The 22,906-nt window shown below is 40.3% G+C and overlaps 1 protein-coding gene across 1 annotated transcript in view; it reads left to right on the top strand.

Moving 5' to 3' along the window:
* Nucleotides 1-22,906, top strand: part of LOC132396397 (immunoglobulin superfamily member 22-like) — a 57,016-nt gene that overhangs the window by 21,509 nt on the left and 12,601 nt on the right. The window contains exons 11-19 of the mRNA XM_059973926.1: nucleotides 3,210-3,334; nucleotides 5,275-5,416; nucleotides 6,156-6,452; nucleotides 6,801-7,103; nucleotides 9,090-9,263; nucleotides 12,473-12,601; nucleotides 16,070-16,366; nucleotides 17,497-17,582; nucleotides 19,324-19,516. Coding sequence (XP_059829909.1) covers nucleotides 3,210-3,334; nucleotides 5,275-5,416; nucleotides 6,156-6,452; nucleotides 6,801-7,103; nucleotides 9,090-9,263; nucleotides 12,473-12,601; nucleotides 16,070-16,366; nucleotides 17,497-17,582; nucleotides 19,324-19,516 — 1,746 coding nt within the window. The remainder of the gene's footprint in view (nucleotides 1-3,209; nucleotides 3,335-5,274; nucleotides 5,417-6,155; nucleotides 6,453-6,800; nucleotides 7,104-9,089; nucleotides 9,264-12,472; nucleotides 12,602-16,069; nucleotides 16,367-17,496; nucleotides 17,583-19,323; nucleotides 19,517-22,906) is intronic.

The raw sequence follows: 22,906 nt of genomic DNA, 5'->3' as shown, positions 1-22,906 counted from the left end.
CTTCCAATTGTAAATCACCTTTCACTTTGCCATGCCTTTGTGGTAATTCATTTTTGCAGCTCATTTATTCTTTGGGTAAAGAAATTACATTTAATTGTTTTTATCTTTCTAATTTTCTCATTTTTACACCAACCTTCAATATTTGAAATTTTCTTTGGTATTAACAATTTGGAAGGGCAATCCCTTTAAAACTGAGCCTATGAATTGGTCGTAGAGCCATTCAGAAATACAGCACAGGAGCAGGCCCTTCTGCCCAACCCTCCATGCTGACCAAGATGCCCATCTAAGCCAGTCCCATCTGCCTAAGTTTGGGCCTTCTTGCTCCAAACCTTTCATATCCAAATTAGTTCAGTTTGAAGTCTGATGTTTTCCAGAGAAAATAAGCCTAACTTCTATTTTGATGTCTAATTTGACATGTAATTTAGACATCTGATAATGAGAATGATTTCACACCACCCCATACTTCAAAACTACAAAACAGTAACATTCACTAATTCACCTGCAACCAAACTGTAACTGAGTTATTTACTTATGTAACTGTCCTCCAGGAGTGGGAGTGTGATTCCAATCGCTCCACATTGGTTGTTTGTCAAACTTTGTGTGTGTAGTTTTTCATTGATTCTATTGCAGTTGTTTGATCAACTGTGGACGTCTACAAGAAAAGAAATAAAAAGTATTTGGTGGCATGTACGTACTTGGGTAACAAATTTACTTTGAACTTTGAATCATAATATTTCCCAGAAGTTTGTCATTAACTACTAAGAGAGAAGGTAGAGTTTGAGAGTGTGGAAGGACAGAGCGTTGTATTCTTTGTAGAGGTGTTAATGACAGTGCTGAAGTCGGAAATACAAATCGTATTAATAGCTCAGGGGTGAACAGTTGGAAATGGACGTCTAAAAGAATGACTCACCTCACACAACTTTTAAAGGAAGATGCAGAAGAAAATGAAGAGTAAGTAAGCACTAGGATTAATAAGTTAGCATCACTAGATAAGTAGAGTATACACAAGATATACGCATGTGTGCACGTAGGTGGATATGCGCTAAAAAAGATCTGTGAGGCAGGTTGAGTACGTGTGCTCAGAGATTGTTTAAGGGATTGGGATAGGGCTAATCTGTGTGATTATAAAGGGTATTACTGAAGTAGGCAAGATTGGGAGAATATGAAACTTTGAGAGGACAATGTACAATTAGGATAGCAAGCAATTAAATTATACTAAGAAATGTGAATGGTCAGGTAATACATTGTACCATCAAAATGGAGTAAGAGAATATGATAGCAATTTGTGTGAAAGGATGTAAGTAAATGTGTATTTGTAAAGGTCTGAAAGGGTGTTTAGGAGGCTGCATGTGGTATTAGGAGGAATTAACACTGCACAATAAGATGGCTTATTGTGTAAGCGATTGGGAGAATAAAGTTTGTAGGACTGGGTGGAGGTGAATAAGTGAACCCTGGAATCAGTGAGAGCACATAATTAGGAAAATTTTGTTATTAAGACAGGATGGAGGTACATTCATGAGGTATTGGAAAAATTTGTAAGTCTATTCAGACATGGGAGTTTGTAAATAGGGTGGTTTATGCATGTGCACCACATTAAATCAGGAGGTTGTAGGTAGGGCATGCTGAGGCTCTGCTTGCACCAGACATTAGAGTGTGTCAGTACGTTCTGGGCTCAGGTCCTGTGTGGAGATAACAATTCTAGGCAGGCAATCTAGTGGAATGCTAAGTGGCTGTTAAACTGTCAGTCATACTAAGCAAGGGGGAAGAGGTTTTCACAGTTAGGCAAGGAGGCAGAACTGAGGCTGCAGTCAAATTTCTTGGAAGTTTGTATGGATTCAGTGTGTCATCTAAAGTTTTGGCAGATATCTGTAGGTGCACAGTGAGGAGTGTCCTAATGAGGCCTGGTATGGAAACATCTATAAAAAGTGATGGATTCAGCCCAGTCCATCACAGGCAAAGCCCTCCCCATCATTGAGCATATTTACAAGGAGTGCTGCCACAAGAAAGCAGCATCCATCTTCAAGGACCCCCACCATCCATGTCATGAATAGAACATAGACCATATAGCAAAGACCATAGATTACAGCACATAAAGCATAGAGGACAGAACGCAGACCACAGAGCATAGCCGAGATAATACAGCATAGAGCCTAGTACATAGACCATATATCATAGAGCTAAGAGCATAGAGCAAAGACCATGGATTACAGTGCGTAAAGCATAGAGGACAGAGCGTAGATCACAGAGCATAGCCGAGATAATACAGCTTAGAGCCTAGAGCACAGACCATAGAGCAAAGAGGGTAGAGCATAGACAGTTTATTATTTATTTTTGAATTTTGGAATTACGATTGTGACCCTGACACAGTGGTGTCAAGAAACCAACCTCTCCTCACTGCCGCAAAAATATAAGAGTGGTTGTGGACTACAGGAGTAATGGAGACAGGCTAGCCCCTATTGACGTCAATAGATCTGGGGTTGAGAGGGGGAACAGCTTTAAGTTCCTCGGCATAAACATCACCGAGGATCTCATGTGATCTGTACACAGCGCCTCTTTCATCTCAGACGGTTGACGAGGTTTGGTATGGCCCCCAAATCCTAAGAACTTTCTATAGGAGCACAATTGAGAACATCCTGACTGACTGCATCACTGCCTGGTATGGGAACTGTACTTCCCTCAATCGCAGGGCTCTGCAGAGAGTGGTGCAGACAGCCCAGTGCATCTGTAGAAGTGAACTTCCCACTATTCAGGACATTTACAAAGATAGGTGTTTAAAAAGGGCCTGAAGGATCATTAGAGACCCGAGTCACCCTAACCACAAACTGTTCCAGCTGCTACCATCTGGGAAATGGTAACGCAGCATAAAAGCCAGGACTAACAGGCTCCAGGACAGCTTCTTCCACCAGGCCATCAGACTGATTAAATCATGCTGACACACTGTATTTCTATGTTATATTAACTATCCTGTTATACATAATGTTTATTATAAATGACTATAAATTACACATTGCACATTTAGATGGAGACATAACGTAAAGATTTTTACTCCTCGTATGTGAAGGATGTAAGTAATAAAGTCAAGTCAATTCAAATCAATTCAAATATTTTTTTGTAAGGTGCTTTGGAATCTTTTGAAGGGTCATTAAATTATTAATGTTTTCATGCAAGCCTCTCTGTCCTCTTTCCTGTTAATCTTCACACATTTTCAGATCGGTTTGCCACAGTAAAGAGTGGAATGTCCGATATTCATGCCCAGTCAGGACAGCCTGCAGAGTTCTGTGTGGTCCTGAATGATGAGAAAGTTGATGGAGTGTGGCTCAAGGATGGAAAACCGGTATGTGTTATGTTAGCATCTAAATAATTATGATGACTTCCAGAAAAAAAAATAATTTGGAGTCTAGCTGTACCTGGTTATATTGAATATCAATGATGACTGGATGAAAGTGGTTAGGTGAAGAATAAATGCAGAGTTTAATTCTCTCATCTATTTCTACATGTGTCCTTGTTCACTTGGGAATACCACCATGGCAGCAGACCTCTGTGTCACTTGCTTAGCAAACAGAATGTATAATTCATCCAGAATGAAATGTATTAAATCAATATCAAAAGATCAGAGTCATATCATCAAAAAAGAAGCATGACTAGCTACAGTAGATGAGAGAAGACCACTTGAGCTTGTTCTGTCTTACCTTTTATTTCTCCTTGAATTTTCTACCTGATCCACTTAACCTTTGATTTCTTTTGAGGCAAAAGTCACTCCTTGCAACCAACACCCATTGAGGGAGAAAATCCCAAAGATTCACGACACCTGATGAAGAAATTTCTCCTCATTTCAACCTGAAGGAGCCAATTCCTTATTCCGAGACTAGGCCTTTGAGTCTTAGGCTATTCAGGCAGGGGAAAAATCCTCCTGACTTCATTTATGTTAATAGAATAGAGATCCCCTCTATTCATACAAGAGGTTCAGCTCTCAGATTTTTCATATAGTACAATTCCTCATCATAGGAATTTAATGCACTGCCTTCTAAGTACTGTATATGTTTCCTTGGGTATAGATCAGAACTGTACATTTATGATTTGACTGAAGTGCTTAGCATTCATTAAAAAAGCAATTCCACCCTCTTTAATTCCAATTACACTTGTGATAAAGGACAACACACAATTTGCCTTCCTAATTTCTAATTGTTCCCCTCTTAACTTTCTACAATTCTGTATTTTGCCAATAATCTCCTGAGTAAATCTCATCCAGAAGTACCAAGGTAATATGTTTTCTTAAAATTACAAGAGTACTTTTTCTCTTTTTATTACAAAGTTTTTGCATTCATTTATGCATTTCTTTACATCATTGTTAATATTTGAACTGGTATATGTAGTTCTGTTGTGATGGTCGCTTTGTGCTTAGGTTAATGTAAATTCAGTGAATTAAACAACTTGCTTGTTCTTAGTCACTTATATTCAATTAATTTCAAGAACACAGGAGTCCTTCTATTGGTTGTCTTTGGTGAGATTTGATTACTAGTTTATTTTATTTCCCTCATGAACTGGATTTAGGATGTAAATTTCTTCACAATTCCCTAATTCCAGGCAGAAACGAAAGATTATTCAAAGACTTAAATACTTCTTCACAGAGATTCTGATCCATATACAGCATTTGCCTTTGTCTCAAAGGAGGAGTGTATCTCTTTCCATCTAGCAGTAAGAGGGGTACTGGCTTGAATGTTGCCTAATGTGCTCAGTGCATCCTAAGTGTCCCTTCAACCCAAGCCTACTTTTTTTTCTACATTTCTTTCAGGACTCCCAATGGGTTCAATGCTTCAGTTTCCTATAGTAATATATATTTTTGAAAAAGGTGACAACATCCAGCTGATCAACTTCCGAGAGTTCAACTCAATCCATTGTACTTCCGATTTAGCTGCTGTTCTCCATCCTGACCATCACACTGGTGCAATATTCAGTTATTTCTTGTCTTTCAAGTGTCATCCCTGTATCTAGGTTGCATCACCCTAACCCGTACAAAGTACCATGCTCCATTATAGATGGGTTGCACTACAGAAATTACAATGTAGTAAGAAGGGAATGATAGGCAGAAAGTGAATGCCTTCTATACTTTCTATTTTTGTTTTATTTCAAAGTTCTTCTGATGAATATAAATAATCCTTTTCACATTTTCAATATAACTTTGTTTTATTTACTTAAAAAATAAAGCATTAATATGTAATACTTGATTTGTAGATACTTTATCCTATTCTTAATAAGTATTTGTTATGTACTCAGATAACCGACATGAAAAGCATACAGATTGTGAAGCAAGGAGCCGTGCATAAATTGATCATCAATAATGTGGATGATGATAGTGAAGGAAAATACACATTCAAAGCAAAAGGAGCTGAGAGTGAGGCTATGCTCTCTATTGCAGGTACTGCTTGATAAATGTTGAATGTTAACCAGGCCATTAAATTTGAACAAAAACAGAAAACTCTGGAAATATCACACACATGAGAAATTCTGCAGATGCTGGGAATCCAGAACAACACACAAAATCCTGGAGAAACTCATTCCCAGCATCTATGAGAATGACTAAATAGTTGACGTTTTGGGCCAAGACCCTTTTTCAGGATTGGGAGTATCTGTGGGCAGAGAAACATTCAATATTTGGAGTCAGAGAGCTTTCATCACAAGTGTAAAGGAGACAGAAGGGGCAATATTAAAGTGAGACAAATTCTGTTGGTCTTCAGTTCCATTTTTCTTTGAAACATGAGAAAACTTATCTGACTAAACTGAAAGAAAAGAGCCAATTCCATATTGATAAACTGGCCTGCCTGTACTCTCCTGAAAATTGTTTCTTTCCTTGTGCTCAAACTGAAAAACTGATTGAGATTAAAGCCAGAAACAAGAGAAAATCTGCAGATGCTGGAAATCCAAGCAACACACACAAAATGCTGGAGGAACTCAGCAGGCCAGGGAGAATCTATGGGAAAAAAAGTACAGTCAACATTTTGGGCCAATCCCTTTGAGCAGGATATCTTACTATTATAACTTTGAGATGAAAAGTCACTATTGGATAGTCGATTAGAATTTCACAATTTAATGTTGTTGTAATAAAACTATAGCCTTAGGACTTGAACTATTTTGTCTTCCTTCCATTTTCTCTTTAGATCCACCCATAATTGATGCTGATACACTTGCAGCACTAGCCAAGGATCCAATCACTGTGAAGGCAGGACACACAGCAACAATTAAGATCCCATTTAAAGGGAAACCTTTCCCCAAAATTACCTGGATCAAGGATGGTATTGAGGTTTTTGAAGATGAGAGGACAGAGATAGAGAAGAGTCCTACACAGACTGTATTGGTCCTAAACCACTGTGTAAGGGAGGACAGTGGGAACATCACATTAAAACTGAAGAGTGATTGTGGCTCTGCTTCAGCTAATCTGCAGCTAAATGTCATTGGTAAGTCAAAGAGCTATGGTTGTATTTTTCTAACATCATCCTTTTCTCCTCTCTGACCTACATATATCAACATGCTTCCCAACAGCCGTGCGGGAATACTTCCACTGGAAGTAACACAGTATTGTAAGAAGATGGTTCACTATCACCTTGTCAAGGTTGATTAGGATGGATAAGCGTTTTGAACTCATACCTAGAAGAAAATAAATAAACAACAATAAAAACTATTTAACATTGACAAATCAAGTTTTTGCTGTCTTCCAACAGCTTTACAATATGTTGTACCTTTGATTCTCTTTCTTTTACCAACAAAATCAATCTGCTTTTCCATTTTCCATTTACTTCACACAGATAGACCCAAACCTCCTCAAGGAAAAGTGGAATTCCTGGAACACACTGGGAAATGTATTTCAATGAAATGGAAGGCCCCACGCGATAATGGGGGCAAACCTATCACAAGCTTTGTCATTGAAAGGAAACTCGTTGGAAAGAAATCATGGATCAAGATTGGAGAAGTTAATGGTGACACCACAAACTTCTCCACCAATAAGGTTGATGAAGGAAAGGCATACCAGTTCCGAATCCGGGCAATAAACTCCGAAGGGGTGAGTGATCCCCTGGATTCCGATGAGGTCTTTGCTGGTGAACCAATTGGTAAGTCCGCACATTCAGTTTGAATTCCACAATTAATAACACAGTACAGATTGTAGAAGTAAAAATGTTAAACATAAGGCTATTGCCACATTGTTTTCTCTGTATGAAAATTTCAAAGAAATCCTAGCCACATTATTTTTAAATTATTAAATTTGAACAACAGGTATATGGACAAATCTATATAAAGATTAATCTATAACCATGTTTTCTCATCAGTTCTGCATTTACCCAATTAATATACTTAATATTTTGCTATACAATTACATAAAGGAAATGTTCAATGCACTGAAGGAGTAATAATTGTAACAATGGAATCAGAATTCCAGTTGGAAGAAAACAATTATTACCCAAATCTTCTCAACAGTAACTTCCAATACAGAAAACTCTTGAACTTTAAATAAATAGCTCGTCTGTTCATGAACTAGCCACTTCTCACTTAAAAACATTACCGGATAACACTATTCAAAATTACTTTTCCTGTCTGGATTACTAGTCCACTGGATATTTTCACTAATGCGTTTTTTTTTCTTCCAAGACAATTTAATTTCAAGGGATGCCAAAATACCAGACATCATTCATGAAAATTTTCCCTAGTTCCTTTTCCTTTACATATTAAAACAAAAAATGTAAATACAAACAACATTCAAGAATATCCTTCCTACTAACACTGCAATTGCTTGAAAGGAAGGTCTTTCAAGCAAATCCAGATAGGGTGCCCGGCCAAGTACTGAAGACCTGCGCTAGTCATTTAGCTGAAATACTCACTGAGATCTTTAACCTCACACTTTAGCAGTCTGAGGTACCCAACTGCTTCCAGCAGTCTTCACTTATGTGGTGCCTTAAGAAGAACATGGTAACCTGCTTCAATGACTTGCTTCAGTAGCATTTGGAACTTTGATTTTAACAGATCATTTTATTATTGTCATGTGTACAGTGTACACTGACATACAGTGAAACATATGTCAGTGATAATACACCTTCCTGATTCTGATTCTGATAGAGTTACAGAGAAAATGTAGTGCAGTTAAACAAATAGTGTGCAGGAGCATTGGCAATGTAGATTGGGAGGTCAAGGATTCAACCAAGAGGCTCATTCAATACTTTGATAATAGCAAGATGAAAACTGTCCTTGATTCCATGGTATGCTTGTGTTTTCAAGCTTCTGACTCTCCTGTCCCACCAGAGAAGGGGAGTAAGAGGATGATCAGGGTGAGAGGCACCCTTGACGATGTTGGTTGTTTTCTTGATGGAGCAGGAAGTGAAGCTGAAGTCAATGAAGGGGTTTGCTTGATACTTGGGCTGTATTCACAACTCCCTGTAAGTTTCTGCAGACTTGGGAAGAGTAGATGCCGTAGCAAGCCGTGATGCATCCATAAAGGACGTTTTCTATGGTGTGTCTGTAAAACTTAATAAGGGTAATTGGGGACATGCTGAAGAAGTAGGGATGTTGGTGTGCTTTCTTGGCCATAGAGTTAATGTGGCTGGGTCAGGGCAAATTGTTGATGAAGTTTCCATCAGGGATTCGAAGGTCACAACCATCTCCATCTTAGCACTATTAATACAGGTCAATTGAGTTTTATTAATTTTCAATGGCAGTTGAAATTTGGCTGGCAGAATTTCATAAGTAGAATAAAATTAGAATTATCCTCCTCTATTTCAGTGTATATCTGCTCTGCTAACCCTGATACTAGCCCATTCCTGAGCTGATGAAGATAATCTAACTGGAAAGATTGAATTACTAGATACACCAACTAAGGAGAGAAATTTTAAAAAGAGGTAAAACTGGGGAAATGTTCATAAGTTAATTAAGCATTCATCTATTACTATAAATTTGATTTCACTTTTTCTCTTGTCATCTTTAGAGACAGGTCTCTTTCCTAATCAGGTCCTTTTCCATCATAAAATTCTGCAGCGTCATTGTCCTGTTGAGCTTACAGTGATTAAATCATTTTACAACAAATTTTTATTTTTCCATTATATCCTCAGAGTCACCTGGAATGCCATCTCAACCGCAGGTTACAGATGTTTCCAAGGATGTAATCACCATTGCATGGACACCACCAGCACAGGATGGAGGTGCCCCGGTGCTTGGGTATATTGTGGAGAGACGGAAGAAGGGCAGTAGTCATTGGATTCCTGCCACAAAGGAGCCAATTCAAGGTTCACTTCTGACTGCATTATTTATTTTGTAGATTTTCCCTTCGTCAGGAAGATAATGGTCAGTTTCTTGTGGTTCAGTTCATAGGTCATTTTCTACGCAAAAGATTCCTCATTTAAAATATATTGAATAAAAGCAAAGGTGCACTCTCTTCAGGATACTGTCCTCTTTGGAGTAAGGCCAAAAACATTGGGCACAGGATGTGAATGTGACTGGTATTTCCTCTCTCAATGACCTGAATTAAGAACTTTTCCTGTCACATGGAAGTAATGAAGTCTAAATGTCAGAGTGCTTTCCTTTCTTCTGATGATGCAGACATCAGTCACAACTTTAAGGTTTCTGCTTCCTCGTTCTTCACTGACCTATTGAAAACCCCTTACAATTCCTCTTGGAGGGTGCAATAGTTTTGATTAGCAAATTGCACCTACCCTTGTTCATTATAAATGTGTAGTACCTTTCAGGGAGAAACACCTTGATTCAATATGGATATAGTTCTGAAGTTCTTTTAAGGAATGTGGGTCTTTATTTTTGAGTGTCCCTAACACTCGTCTTTTTACACAGTTTTATCACTCTAATGAGGAAGAATACATTTATTCTTTCCTTGGAGGAACTCGGTAGTCCATATGAAGGGTTTCAAAATTTCCCTCCAAAGATGCTGTCTAACTCATTGAGTTCCTCTATGTTTAATGTGTTGGTTCACATTCCAGCATCTGCAGTGTCTTGTGCCTGTACCTTCTTCCCCAAATGTAAATAGCATAAGAACGCAATGAATGAAGTAGCTAAGGACAGATACCAAGAAATTCATCACCTGTCACTTGTGAGCAACACATTGTACTACTTTTCTGGATTTTGCTTTCAAAAATGTTAATGCGATCACAATCTCCTTAACATTGTTAATCTGTGAAAATTAACCAGCACTAATTTTAGTCTGAGGTCCAAGTCTTAGAGCAAGGCTGGCTTGCAGAATAGCCTCACTGCTACAAGTCATTGAACAACAGCTGGAGCTCAGTGCAGAGTAACAGCTGCTCAGGAGATGCTGCAGTAACAGGCGTGGACCTCGAGATTCACAATGCTGACCTAGAAAGATTAATCACCCCATGAGAAACAGGGATTACTGCAAACTAAAATTAAGTTGAAAGAAGTTAAATCAATGGATGAGTCTCTGCAGAAATAAAAATATACAGTTAATTCCTCATTTCCCCGAATATTCCACAAATCCCTTCATTCCCTTAAAATGTAGAAACCTATCCATCTCATGTTCATATCACTTCAATGATCAATCCTCTAAAACCCTCGAGGTAGAGTAATCACTGTGCTGAAATAATATGTGTGCAGGCAGACAGGTAGACAGACAAATGCAGGAAACACAAACACATACATGCACATAGTCACATGGTGCATATACCTGCTTGAAAGCCAAAATTTAAGCAGCATGCCTTGACATCCCGACCATTTTCTGTTTTTATTCAGATTTCTATCACCTCTAGTATTATGCTTTTACAATATTTCTTTACAGTTCTCTAACATATGGTACATAGGCTATTTCCAATACTCTCGTATACTATATCTCTACTTCACATGCTGCTGTTCCAATACTTACATATCTCTCACGCATTTACTACTACTCAACCACATTAGCTATTTCAATCATGCATGTGTAAACACAGTAGTATTCCCTCCTGTTTAATGGAGAAGGGTATTTGTAATGGACATCAACAACAGCAAATTGCAAAGAGACACATCTATTGTTTAAATTTTATTCAAAGATTGATGCACCATCAATAACTCTTGGAGACGTGAGGCAAGAGATAGGCTTTTATTAGCTGGAAGAAAGCACTGTCAGCAGCAAGAGACCACCACACAACATCCTGGAGACTGAGGGAGGAGCAGTGACTCCAATTGCCTTTATACAGGGGTCTGTGGGAGGAGCCACAGGTGCAGTCAGCAGAGGGGCGTGTCCAGACAGGTATATGTAGTTCACCACAAAGATACAGCATGATAACAGGCCCCAAGGCCCAATGAGCCTGTGCTGCCCAAGTACATGCATGTGACCAATTAACATACTAACCTGTACATCTTTGGATGTGAGCATCTAGAGGAATCCCATACTGAACAAACTCCATAAGGACAGTGAAGGAATTGAACCTGGGTCTCTGGCACTGTAATAGCATTATGCTAACCACTATATTACCTCGGGACAGAATGTCCAAGCCATGATGAGCTCAATAGCCATGGGAGGACTGGAAATCCTTTATCAACAAACTGTAGTGCATCATCAGTTGCAAGGCTTTATGCATAGTTCACCATCCGAGTGAATGATACGTGGTGTGCCAGCTCTTGTGAGACTGTTAATCAGATTAGCTCAACTCCTCTAAATTTGGCAGGATTTCATTCAGATCCCAGCAGTCAGACTCATTGCTGGATCAACAAGTTAAACCTGAACAGTGATTAAAAGAATTTAAAACCCTACTTTGATGTTCGTAAACTGCTGTAGAGTCATTCAGTCATTCCCAGACGTAAGTGATGTGAAAGTTGTTTAGCTAGTGGAGATACGGGTAAATTGTAATAAAATTGATAGAAAACATCATGTGATTTCCATTTAAAGTTGCCTTTTATTGATGTGGGATTGTGGTAATTTGACGTTTCAAATTTACGGGAAAACGATATCTGGTGATGTTAGGTAAGGGAATGTACATTTGCGAGTGAGTGGCAGGTTAATTTCTGAAGTTACCAGCACTAACTTTATTTGCTATCATCTATTGTCATCCATTTCCTCCTTGTCCTGCTGGTCAGCTGCACTCAGGGGCTGTGTTCTTTCGGTGACAAGGCTCTGCTGCATGTTACATGTGATAACAGAGCACAAGATCCCCTGAATATTGTGCAAGCTGTACTCCAAATCTACAATGGAACCTAACTCTCATTGTGAGGACCCCAGGAGCACTCTCCACTGATGTGTGGACAGCTTTATTGCATAGTTCCACATGACTTGATGCTCAAATTGAGGTGATGAGGTATTTTGTAAGATTAAATTTTTCAAATTGATTTGAAATATACAAGTTATGACCCCTGTTTTGAGGTGAGTGACTGAACTATTCTACTGATACTGAAGTTGGGAAAAAAGACTTTGTAGAACCTCTTGGCTGTGACTTGGAAGCACTGTCTCTAAATCCCTACATCCTTCCCAGTAAAACTATATATATTTCACATCCAGACACCAAGTTCACTGCTGATGGATTGCTGGAGGATATGGAGTATGAGTTCCGTGTTACAGCAATTAACCGTGCTGGAGTTGGTCAGCCCAGCACTGCATCCAACTCAGTGGTGGCCAAAGACCCCATCCGTGAGTAATAAGAACCTTATCTTGTTTACATAGCCTGTCTTAAATCACTTCTATACTTGGTGTCAAGCAACCAGTGAAGTTTTGCAAACAGTACAAAAGTTTCAGCATCTGATAACTTTCTAAATTACCTCCAGATTTTTTAAGCTAAATTCAAATTCTTAAACTTGCATGGAAATTATTTAGGCCCCTGTGATAATGATCCAACCCAATATTCAAAACATTACAATACCCTTGGTTTTAAGCAAATTGTTTTCAACTAACTGAACTCCAACATGGATTCAAACTAATGGATATTTCAAAACCAAGATTCAAGGTTGCTTAATATCATTTTCAGTATGCGAGTATAAAAGAGAATAATTTAAAAAAACACAATAGATATAAATAGCAACACGTGCAAAATGCTGGAGGAATTCAGCAGGCCAGGCAGCGTCAATGGAAAAAGTACAGTCAACGTTTCAGGCCGAAACCCTCTGGCAGGACTGGAGAGAAAAAGCTGAGGAGTAGGTTTAAAAGGTGGGGGGAGGGGAGAGAGAACCACGAGGTGATAGGTGAAACCTGGAGGGGGAGGGATGAAGTAGAGAGCTGGGAAGTTGATTGATAAGGTGAGGTGAGAGAGGGAAAAGGGGATGGGAAATGTAGAAGGAGGGGTGGGGGATAGGTGCCATTACCAGAAGTTTGAGAAATCGATGTTCCTACCATCAGATTGGAGGCTACCTAAATGGAATATAAGCTGTTGTTCCTCCACCCTAAGTATGGCCTTATCACGACAGTGGAGGAGGCAGTGAATGGACATATCGGAATGGGAAGCAGAATTAAAATGGGTGGCTACTGGGAGATCCCACTTGTTCTGGCGGATGGAGCATAGATAGTCAGCAAAGTGACTATCTATGTCACCCGATCTATGTCGGGTCCCACTGATGTTCAAGAGGCCGCACTGGGAGCACCGAACACTGTAAGTGACCCCAACAGACTCACAGGTGAAGTGTTGCCTCACCTGGAAGAACTGTTTAGGGCCCTGGATGGTAGTGAGGGAGGAGATGTAGTGGCTGGTGTCCCACTTGTTCCACTTACAAGGATAAGTGTGAGGAGGGAGATGAGTGGAGAGGGATGAATGGACAAGGGAGTTGCTTAGGGTGCGATCCCTGTGGAAGGCAAAAAGTGGGGTGGGGGAGGGGTAGATGGGCTCGGGATTCCGTTGAAGGTGGCAGAAGTTTTGGAGAATTATGTGCTGGCCACGGATGGTGGTGTGGTGGTGGGTGAGGACAAAAGGAACCCTATCCCTGGTAGGGTGGCAGGAGGATGTGGTGAGGGCAGATGTGCGTGAAATGGAAGCAATGCAGTTAAGGGCAGTGTTAATGCTGGAGTAAGAGAAGCCCCTTTCTTTGTAAAAGGAGGACATCTCCTTCGGTCTAGAATGAAAAGACTCATCCTGTGAGAAGAGGAGGAGATGGAGGAATGAGAGAAGGAGATGGCGTTTTTACAGGTTGTAGGGTGGGACGAGGTATAGTCCAGGTAGCTGTGAGAGTCCAGGAGTTTGTATTAGACAGCGGTGGATGGGCTGTCTTCGGATAGAGACAGTGAAATCGAGAAAAGGAAAGGAGGTGCCAGAAATGGACCAAGGGAATTTGAGTGCAGGGTGGAAGTTGAAGGCACGGGTGCAGGAAGCAGTACCAATGTAGTCATTGATGCAGCATAGGAAAAGTACAGGAATGTCACCAGTGTAGGCTTGGAACGTAGACTGTTACACATAGCTGACAAATAGGCAGGCATTGCTGGGACCCATGTGAGTTCACCAATCCATAGATATAAATACATACGATTGCTTATATGCACAGATTGATGATAAGTGCATCCAATTATGCTAGGTGTAGAGGTGTTGCTACATAAAGTGACTGACTGGAAATGACAACGTAGTGGTGCTGGGACGTGTGGAGGAGTGGGTTAGTGTGTGGCATGATGTAACTGTTTTTGAGTCTGGCGGTACAGGCATGGATATTACTGATGAGAGTGGGACAAACAGTGGTTGGGATCCTTCATGATATGGTTGGCTTCTTTCTGGCACCTTTCTGTAAATATGTCCTTGATAGTAGGTTGGCTGGTCCTGGTGATATATTGGGCAATTTTGACTACCCATTCTAAAGCCTTCCTGTCTGCTACAGTACAATTTCCACACCGTGCAGTGATGCAACATGTTAAGATGCTCTCTGCTGCACATCTGAGAAGGTTGTTGAGTATTGATTTGCATAGTCCAGCTCTCTTTAGCCTCCTCACAATGTAGAGGCATAGGTGAGCTTTCTTGATTGTGCAGCATGTGTTCTGGGACAATGAGATGTTGTGATAGACATTCACTCCCAGGAGTTTGAAACAGATTCTAGTTTCTACTGCTGTGCTGCTGATGTAAAGAGTGGAATGAATCCAAGTTCTCCAAAAGTCCTTAACTATCTCTTTTCTCTTATTGAGGAAAAGGTTATTTGATGGTGCCAAGCTTCGAGGTCTTCCACCTCCTCTCTATAGTCCATCATCACTGATGGTGATGAACCTCACCACTTTTGTGTCATCAGCGAATGTGATTGCTCAGATGTTTGGCTGATTTTAATTTTAAATCAAAGTAAAATATACAATGAGAATTAAAAATCAGTCTGGCTCAGGGAGGAGAATCTTTACGTGTATCTGGACTGGGCAATGCATCGCCACCATTACTAAACATCACTTGATATCAGATCCTAAATACAATAAATACAGGTTGTGCAGTTTCCTCACGTTAATCAGTAAGTCTTCATGGTCGTGCAGAGTAATGTAAATGTGTAACCATTTTAATTCCTATCTTCATTCCTGTGCCAACGTGTCTGACCATGACCTCCTCTTTTGCCACAGTGAGGCCACTCTCAGGGTGGAGGAGCAACACTTCATGTCCCATCTTGGTTGCCTCCAACCTGGTAGCATGAGAATTGGTTTTCCCTTCCTGTAATTTTTTCCCCTCCTTCTCCCTCCTTCTTCTATTCCCCACTCTGGCCTCTCATCTCTTCACCTGCCTATCATCTTTCCCGGTGCCTTTCCTTCTTCCCTTTCACCCATGGTCCACTCTCCTCTCCTGTCAAGCAGAATCATCAACTGTTTATTCACTTCTCTAGAGGCTGCCTGACCTGCTGAGCTCCTCCAGCATTTTGTGTGTGTTGCTAGTGTAAATGTATGTCATTACAATACCAGGCCCATTGCCTTGCAAGCACTTCATGATGGATTCCCAGCCAGAAAGCATAAATCAGGCTTCGGCCTCCCTCAAATTACAACTCATTATTACAGAGATTTCAAAGGTGTAATGCTTCAGAATAATAGTAATTGTGAGAGTAACAGGTTTTTCAGTGCACCTGAACAATGCTAATATGGAAATCATTTTGTTGTGAATTGAATGCTTTCATGTTGAGTTGATGCAGACTAACAATCGATAATAATTTTGACTTTGTCACTTAGGGGCTCCGGGAAAGGTGAAGGATATTAAGGTGACAGACTCTACCAACTCAAGCATCTCCCTAACCTGGGATAAACCAGAGTTGGGTGATGAGCCTCAGGGATATATCTTGGAAATGAGAGCTGATAATGCTAAAGAATGGACAAAGTGCAGTAAGATCCCCATTACCAGCACAAATTACACAGTGGGAGGCCTGCAGGAGCGAGGCAAATATTTCTTCAGAATCAGAGCAGTAAATGAAGGAGGTGTGGGAGAACCTACCGAACTTAACAAGGGTATATATGCCATGCCACCACCAGGTAAAAAATATATTTATTTATTTAACTTTGCTGAAAAAACTATTTCTTAGAGGTATATGGCTCTAAGCAAAAACTGGAGAAGAAGTCTTGCATTTTACCTATTCCCAATCTTAGATTTTGTGTTGAATGTACTTTGTATTTTATCACCCTTATTAAATTTTGCTTTGCATGTTTCCCAGAAGTTTGTTTTAGGATATTTATATTAATATTTAGAATATTAATGTCAATTTCAAAATGAAAAGTTAAAACAATAGTGTGAGACTCTATAAATTTATAACTAAATAAGAATGTTTTGAGCATCCAGTCTTAATGATGCCTACTGAAGTGCAGAAGTCTCTCAATCTCACCAGCGACTATGATGATGCCCTTTATTCATGATAATCAGGCACAACGTAGTGAAAGAATAGCCAGCCACCCACAAGAGTTAGCAGTACCCTGCCTGAGGCTACTAATGTTTATCTAGGCCTCTCCCAGGCACAGACTGGAGAGTGAGTTTTGATCCTGCCTGTTTCCTAAATTAGGTTTTGTGTTAAAACTACTTTTTCACCCTTATTAGATTTTTCCTTACATGCTTTCCAGAACAAGTTCTTATACAGAATATGAACTTCAATTTGAGTTAGCTTTTCAAGAAATGCTAAGAGTCTGACGCAATTTCCTAAGGATTATGGTTGAAAAGTACGGTGCAACATTAGTCATGCAGTGATTTGAGATGGCAGTTCACATGAGCTTTGACAATCAAGCATTATCATTTTCTTTATGTATGGCTTTAAAGGGGTGATTTTTGATTAATTCTTTCTAGGCAGTCATCAAAGTTATTAATGATATCTTATGCAATTTTAACAATAGTAATCTATCACTAAGCCACAGTGGATTCTATAGCATGTGATCTATTGCTGTTGCTGCATTGGTCAGATTTAAACCTCCAAACTGTAAGAGAGATGTTTTTTAGTGTTTTATGTGCCTAGGTTCTTTTTTTTTCAAATGACCACTTTGATTATTGACTGAACTAAGAACTATCAGAGTATAGTAACTCGCCAAAAGGGAGGCATGAACCTCTATTTGGTCCTATGACTCTGTGTGACATTGATTTGTGATAGAAATCCTCTCTGTGACATATTTTTTACTTCTAGCTTCTCCCAGATTTCTGGATGCCAGAATGCCAAACAGCATGGTGGTCCGTGCAGGTGCGGCATTGTGCATTAACGTGGGCTTCTCGGTAAGTCAAGAGTTTCAAATCATTCAGCTACCAGAGGCAAAACTATAGTGTCAGTTAATATTCCTTGAAAGGTGAATCTCAATAAAGAAATAAGATTTTACTTTAACTTGTCTATCCTAGATAAGATGCAGTAATATAGACCTGAAGACAAGGAATAATTCTCCTGCAGCACTACTGGCCTCATTCTCATTTCATTGTCAACTTGGTACTCACACAGAGCTTAACAGTTAAAAGGAAACATTGGCCAATTGGCAAATATCAAGCAGATCTGCCTTGCCTCCTTTGTATGTACTGAGCACACCATTTAAATGGGTCAATATTGCACTTTATTTTTCTACATTTTAATTGTTACAGTACTCATTGAAGTTGGCTGTAAGCCTAACAATGTTCCTGGTCCCTGCTGAGTCAGTGATCCAGCAGAAAAGCTGAGCTATACAGTATATTTCAGATGGTAATATGGAGAGAACAGAGGAGATTCACCAACTCACTGACATCTGTGACATGTCTGGGTGCTAGACAGCCTAGCTATGGCCCATGGCCCTATCCTGCTGAGAACCAGAAAAGGGGATGATGAGCCCATCAGACATTTAGGAGAATCAGGATCACTGGAAGAAACACTTGGAAGACTTCTTCATCTTGACTCTGGCCTCACCCTGAGGGCATTAGAGTTTATCCCTCAACTGTCTTTTAAGGTTGGCTTTGTTGTCATCCCTGAAATAGAGAAAGCGATATCCCAAATGATAAATAACAAGACATTAGGAGCAGGCAGCATCCCCAATGATATCCTAAAGCTGAGAGGTGATGCCTGGTTGCAATCCACAACCTTAATCACACACATGTGTATCCCACCACTCTGCCCTCCAGAATTAGTTTCATGAATGGTCTCCCCATACCTTGGGAGGCACATCTTGGCAAAAGAGGAAACTAGTGATGAAATTTATCTGAGCCTTTACTGCATCAACACAGCCTTGAATTGATTGAGGAAATGAGTATTTGAATTCAGAACTGGTGCAAAACTCATGTTACAGCAGTGGCTCTTGCCATTCTGTAAGTTTTTGAGACCCAAACTTTCCAGGGAATAAATTCATCAGTGCTTTCTCCATAGAATTCGTTGAGTTCACTGGAAAGTTAAGCAAAATAACGTCAGTATTTTCTTCCTGCTAACATTGTCAACATTGAGGCCCAAGTTACAATTGGTTGACAATGTTGAGCAGGCCACATAAACACTGTGGTGAACTATGTATACCTGTCTGGACACGCCCTTCTGCTGACTGCTCCTGTGGCTCCTCCCACAGACCGCTGTATAAAGGCGATTGGGGCACTGCTCCTCCCTCAGTCTCAGAGATGTCATGCTCCCTTTTTCCTGCTAATAAAAGCCTATCGTTCACTTCCAGTCTCCGAGAGTTATTGATGGTGCATCAAACACTATGCCCAATTTCCTGGGGTGGTGGGGATGGATCTCGGTTGGAGCAGAATTTCTGTTTGATTCAGCAGTACACAAAGCACTTTGGCTGATACCCTAAAAGATACAGCTTGTAGTCAGCTTAATTGTACCCCTCTACAAAGGACTGGTGGAATCTTTTCAAACACATTACAGCTTGAATCAATGACTGAATAAATAGTCTCTTCTGCTCTATTCTGAAATATACAGACATTTGTGTTAGATTTTGAGAAAGTATGACACAGCAGCAACAATAAATCAATGGAATGCCTCATCTAATTTTATTGCTTTTTGTTGCAGGGCTCACCTTCACCAAATGTGATCTGGCTGAAAGACGGATCTCCCACCAAAGGCAGGGAGGCAATTACAAAAGGACCGAATATGTCGCAGTTTTTGATTTCGAGTGCCCAGAGATCAGATTCAGGAATATACAAGATCATGCTGAAAAATGACTACGGAGAAAAGTCCCATGATATTAGAATTCGAGTTGCAGGTATACTAACAAATAATGCCACATCTGGTACTGCAGTATCAAGCTCACATTTGCCAGGTCACTCTCAAGTCAACGCACACCTCATCAATATGTAGTTGCATTTCAGTTTTTACTTATATTGAATAATAGTATATCCTTATCAGTAAATACCTTCCATATTTAAGGCTCCACAACAGCTCTGTGCAATTTGATCAGCATCTGAGTTCTTCACACTGTCGGTAATGAGGGGTCTTACACTCTCCATAGTTGATGTCCTCATTTTTTCACCAACTTGCCTCCTTTCACCGACTTTAAGCTCTCCATCAGTAACCCAGACTCTCCTACAGGTGAATTCCTCACATTAATAACAACTCTCAAACACAACTCAGAGGCAGGCCTGTAGCCCAACTCCTGCATGCTGATCAAGATGCCTCTCCGAGCTCAAGTCTTTCTGAGTTGGTCCTAATTGCCTGTATTTGGTCCATATCACTCTAAGTTATTTTTTATCCAAATACTTGTACAAATGTCTTTTAAACAATGTACCTATACGCACTGGCAGCTTGTTCTGTATCCTCACCATGCTCTGAGTGAAAATGTTGCCCCTTAGGTCTCTTTCAAATCTTTAAACTCTTCCAAATCTATGTCCTCTAGTTTTCAATGACCCTACTCTGAGAAAAGGACTGTGAGCATCCATCTTATCTTTAGTCCTCCTAATTTTATATCCCCCTGTAAGGTCACCCTTTAGCTTCCTACACTCTTTAGAAAAATAAGGTGCAGTCTATCCAGTCTCTCATCATAACTCAAGCCCTCCTGTCCTGGTAACATCCTCATGAATCTTTCCGGCATCCTTTCCAGTTAGTTACATCCTTCCTATAGCTAGACAACTAGAACTGTGCACAGAGCTCCAAGCATAGTCCAAGCGTGGACTTGTACATCAGTAACATGACATCCCAATTCCCAAACTCTGCAATTATTGAAACGGCAGAGTTGGGCACACAGTTCAACTTGGAAACGGGCCTGTCTTCTATGGACTCTTTCTAACCTCTTGCTGCCTCAGTAAAGCAGCTAGCATAATCAAAGACCCCACCCACCTCAAATATTCTCTGTTCTCCCTCGTTCCCATTGGGCAGAAGATACAAAAGCCTGAATGTGTGTACCACCAGGGTTAAGAACAGCTTCTATCCCCCGTCTACGACAGTTGAACAGTTCCATTTTGTGATAAGATGGGTTCTTGACCTCACAATCTTCCTCATCATGATCTTGCAGTTTATTGTTTGACTGCACTGCTCTTTCTCTGCCATTGTAACACTTCATTCTGCACTGCTATTTTTTACCTCAGTGCACCACTGTAGTGAATTCATCTGTATGAATGGTGTGCAAGACAAGTTTTCAACTGTACCTTAGTGCATGTGACCTATTCAGGGATATGATGGTAGCAGAGTGAGGGAGGCACCGTAGCACAGTGCCAGTGATCACCGATCGGTGTTCAATTACTGCTGCTTCCTGTAAGGAATTGTCACATTCTCCATGTGACTGTGTAGGATTCCCTCAGGTGCTCTGGTTTCCTCCCACATTCCAAGGACATGTGGTTAGGGTTAGTGAGTTGTGGACATACCATGCTGGTGACGGAAGTGTGGCGATACCTGTGCGCTGGCCTCACTGATTTCATTTGATAGAAGTGAACCATTTCAGTGCATGTTTCAATATTTCAATATCACAAACAAAACTAATCTTTTTTTAAATCAACCAATTCACCAGTTTACTCAGTTCCTTAAATGGGGAAGTTACGCATGCTAATTGTCTTCTTCATCACCCTTGTCACCTGTGTGACCACTTTCAGGAAACTATGCACAAAATACTTCCAGGTCTAGTCGTTCTACAGCAGTCTCCAGGGCCCTACCATTATCTGTCATAGAGCACACAGAAACAGGCCCTACAGCCCACCTAGTCTATGCCAAACTATTATTCTGCCTAGTCCCATCGATCTGCACCTTGACCATAACCATCTATACCTATCACATTCAAAATCAGAAACAGTCACATTTAATAGCACCAGCATACATTGTGAAATTTCATGTTTATATATTTCTTATTGTAATTTATAATTTTATTGTTATCTATTTTGCAAAACATAATAGTAAAATTATGAAGTACAATGAGTATATATAAAAAGAGAAAATTAAAATAAATAAGTAGTGCAAAAAGAAAGGGAAAAAATAGTGAGGTAGTGTTCATGGGTTCATTGGTCATTCAGAAATCTGATGGCGAAGGGGTAGAAGCTGTTCCTGAAATGTTGACTGAGTGTCTTTAGGGTCCTATACCTCCTCTTTGATGGCAGCAATGAGAAGAGGCCATGTCCTGGGTGATGGGGGTCCTTAATGATGGATTCCGCCATTATAAGGCATTGCCTTTTTGAAGGTGTCCTGAATGCTGGGAAGGCTGGTGATAGAGTGGGAAGAGCTTTCTGCAGCTATTTCCAGTGCAGTGGCCTTCCACACCAAACGGTGATGTGACCAGTTAGAATGCTCTGCACAGTACATCTGTAGAGTTTTGTGAGTTTCTTTGTTGACATACCAATTTTCCTCAAACCCCTAATGAAATATAACCACTGTTCTGTTTTCTTTGTAATTGCATCAACATGTTGAGCTCAGGATAGATCCTCAGAGATATTGACATGCAAGAACTTGAAACTGCTCACTCTTTCCTCTGCTGCTCCCTCGATGAGGACTAGTGTGTGTTCCCTCAACGTCCCGTTCCTGAAGTCCATAATGAATTCTATGGTCTTATTGATGCTGACTGCACAGTTGATGCTGTGACACCACTCAACTTGTTGATCTAACTCGCTCCTGTAAATGTTCTGATCACCACCTGAAACTCTGCCAACAATAGTAATGTCGTAGGCAAATTTATAGATGGCATTGAGCTGTGCCTAGCCACACAATTGTGGGTGTAGACAGAGTAGAGTAGGGGGTTAAGCACACATCCCTGAGGTGAGCCTGTGTTGACTGCCAGTGAGGTGGAGATGTTATTTTTAATCTGCATAGACTGTGATCTCCTGCTGAGGAAGTCAAGGATCTAGTTTCAGAGGGAAGTACAGGGGCCCAGGTTTTGGAGCTGGTTGATTAGAATTGAGGGTATGAGGAATGCTGAGCTGTAATCAATAAACAGCAGCCTGATATAGGAACTGCTATTTTTCTGGTAATCCAAGACCGAGTGGAGAGCCAATGAGATTGCATCTACTGTAGACCTATTGTGGCAAAAGGCAAATTGCAGCCATCTTAAGCATGACCAACCATGCCATGACCATGACCAACCTCTCAAAGCACTTCATCATAGTAGACGTCAGTATCACTGGGCAGCAGTCATTGAGGCAGCTCACCCTGCTCTTCTTGGACACTGGTATAATTGTCA

The sequence above is a fragment of the Hypanus sabinus genome, chromosome 7 (assembly GCF_030144855.1).
Source record: "Hypanus sabinus isolate sHypSab1 chromosome 7, sHypSab1.hap1, whole genome shotgun sequence".
In the NCBI taxonomy this organism is placed as follows: domain Eukaryota; kingdom Metazoa; phylum Chordata; class Chondrichthyes; order Myliobatiformes; family Dasyatidae; genus Hypanus; species Hypanus sabinus.
Note: the sequence above shows the minus strand (reverse complement) of the source record. Positions and strands in the feature narration are given on the sequence as shown.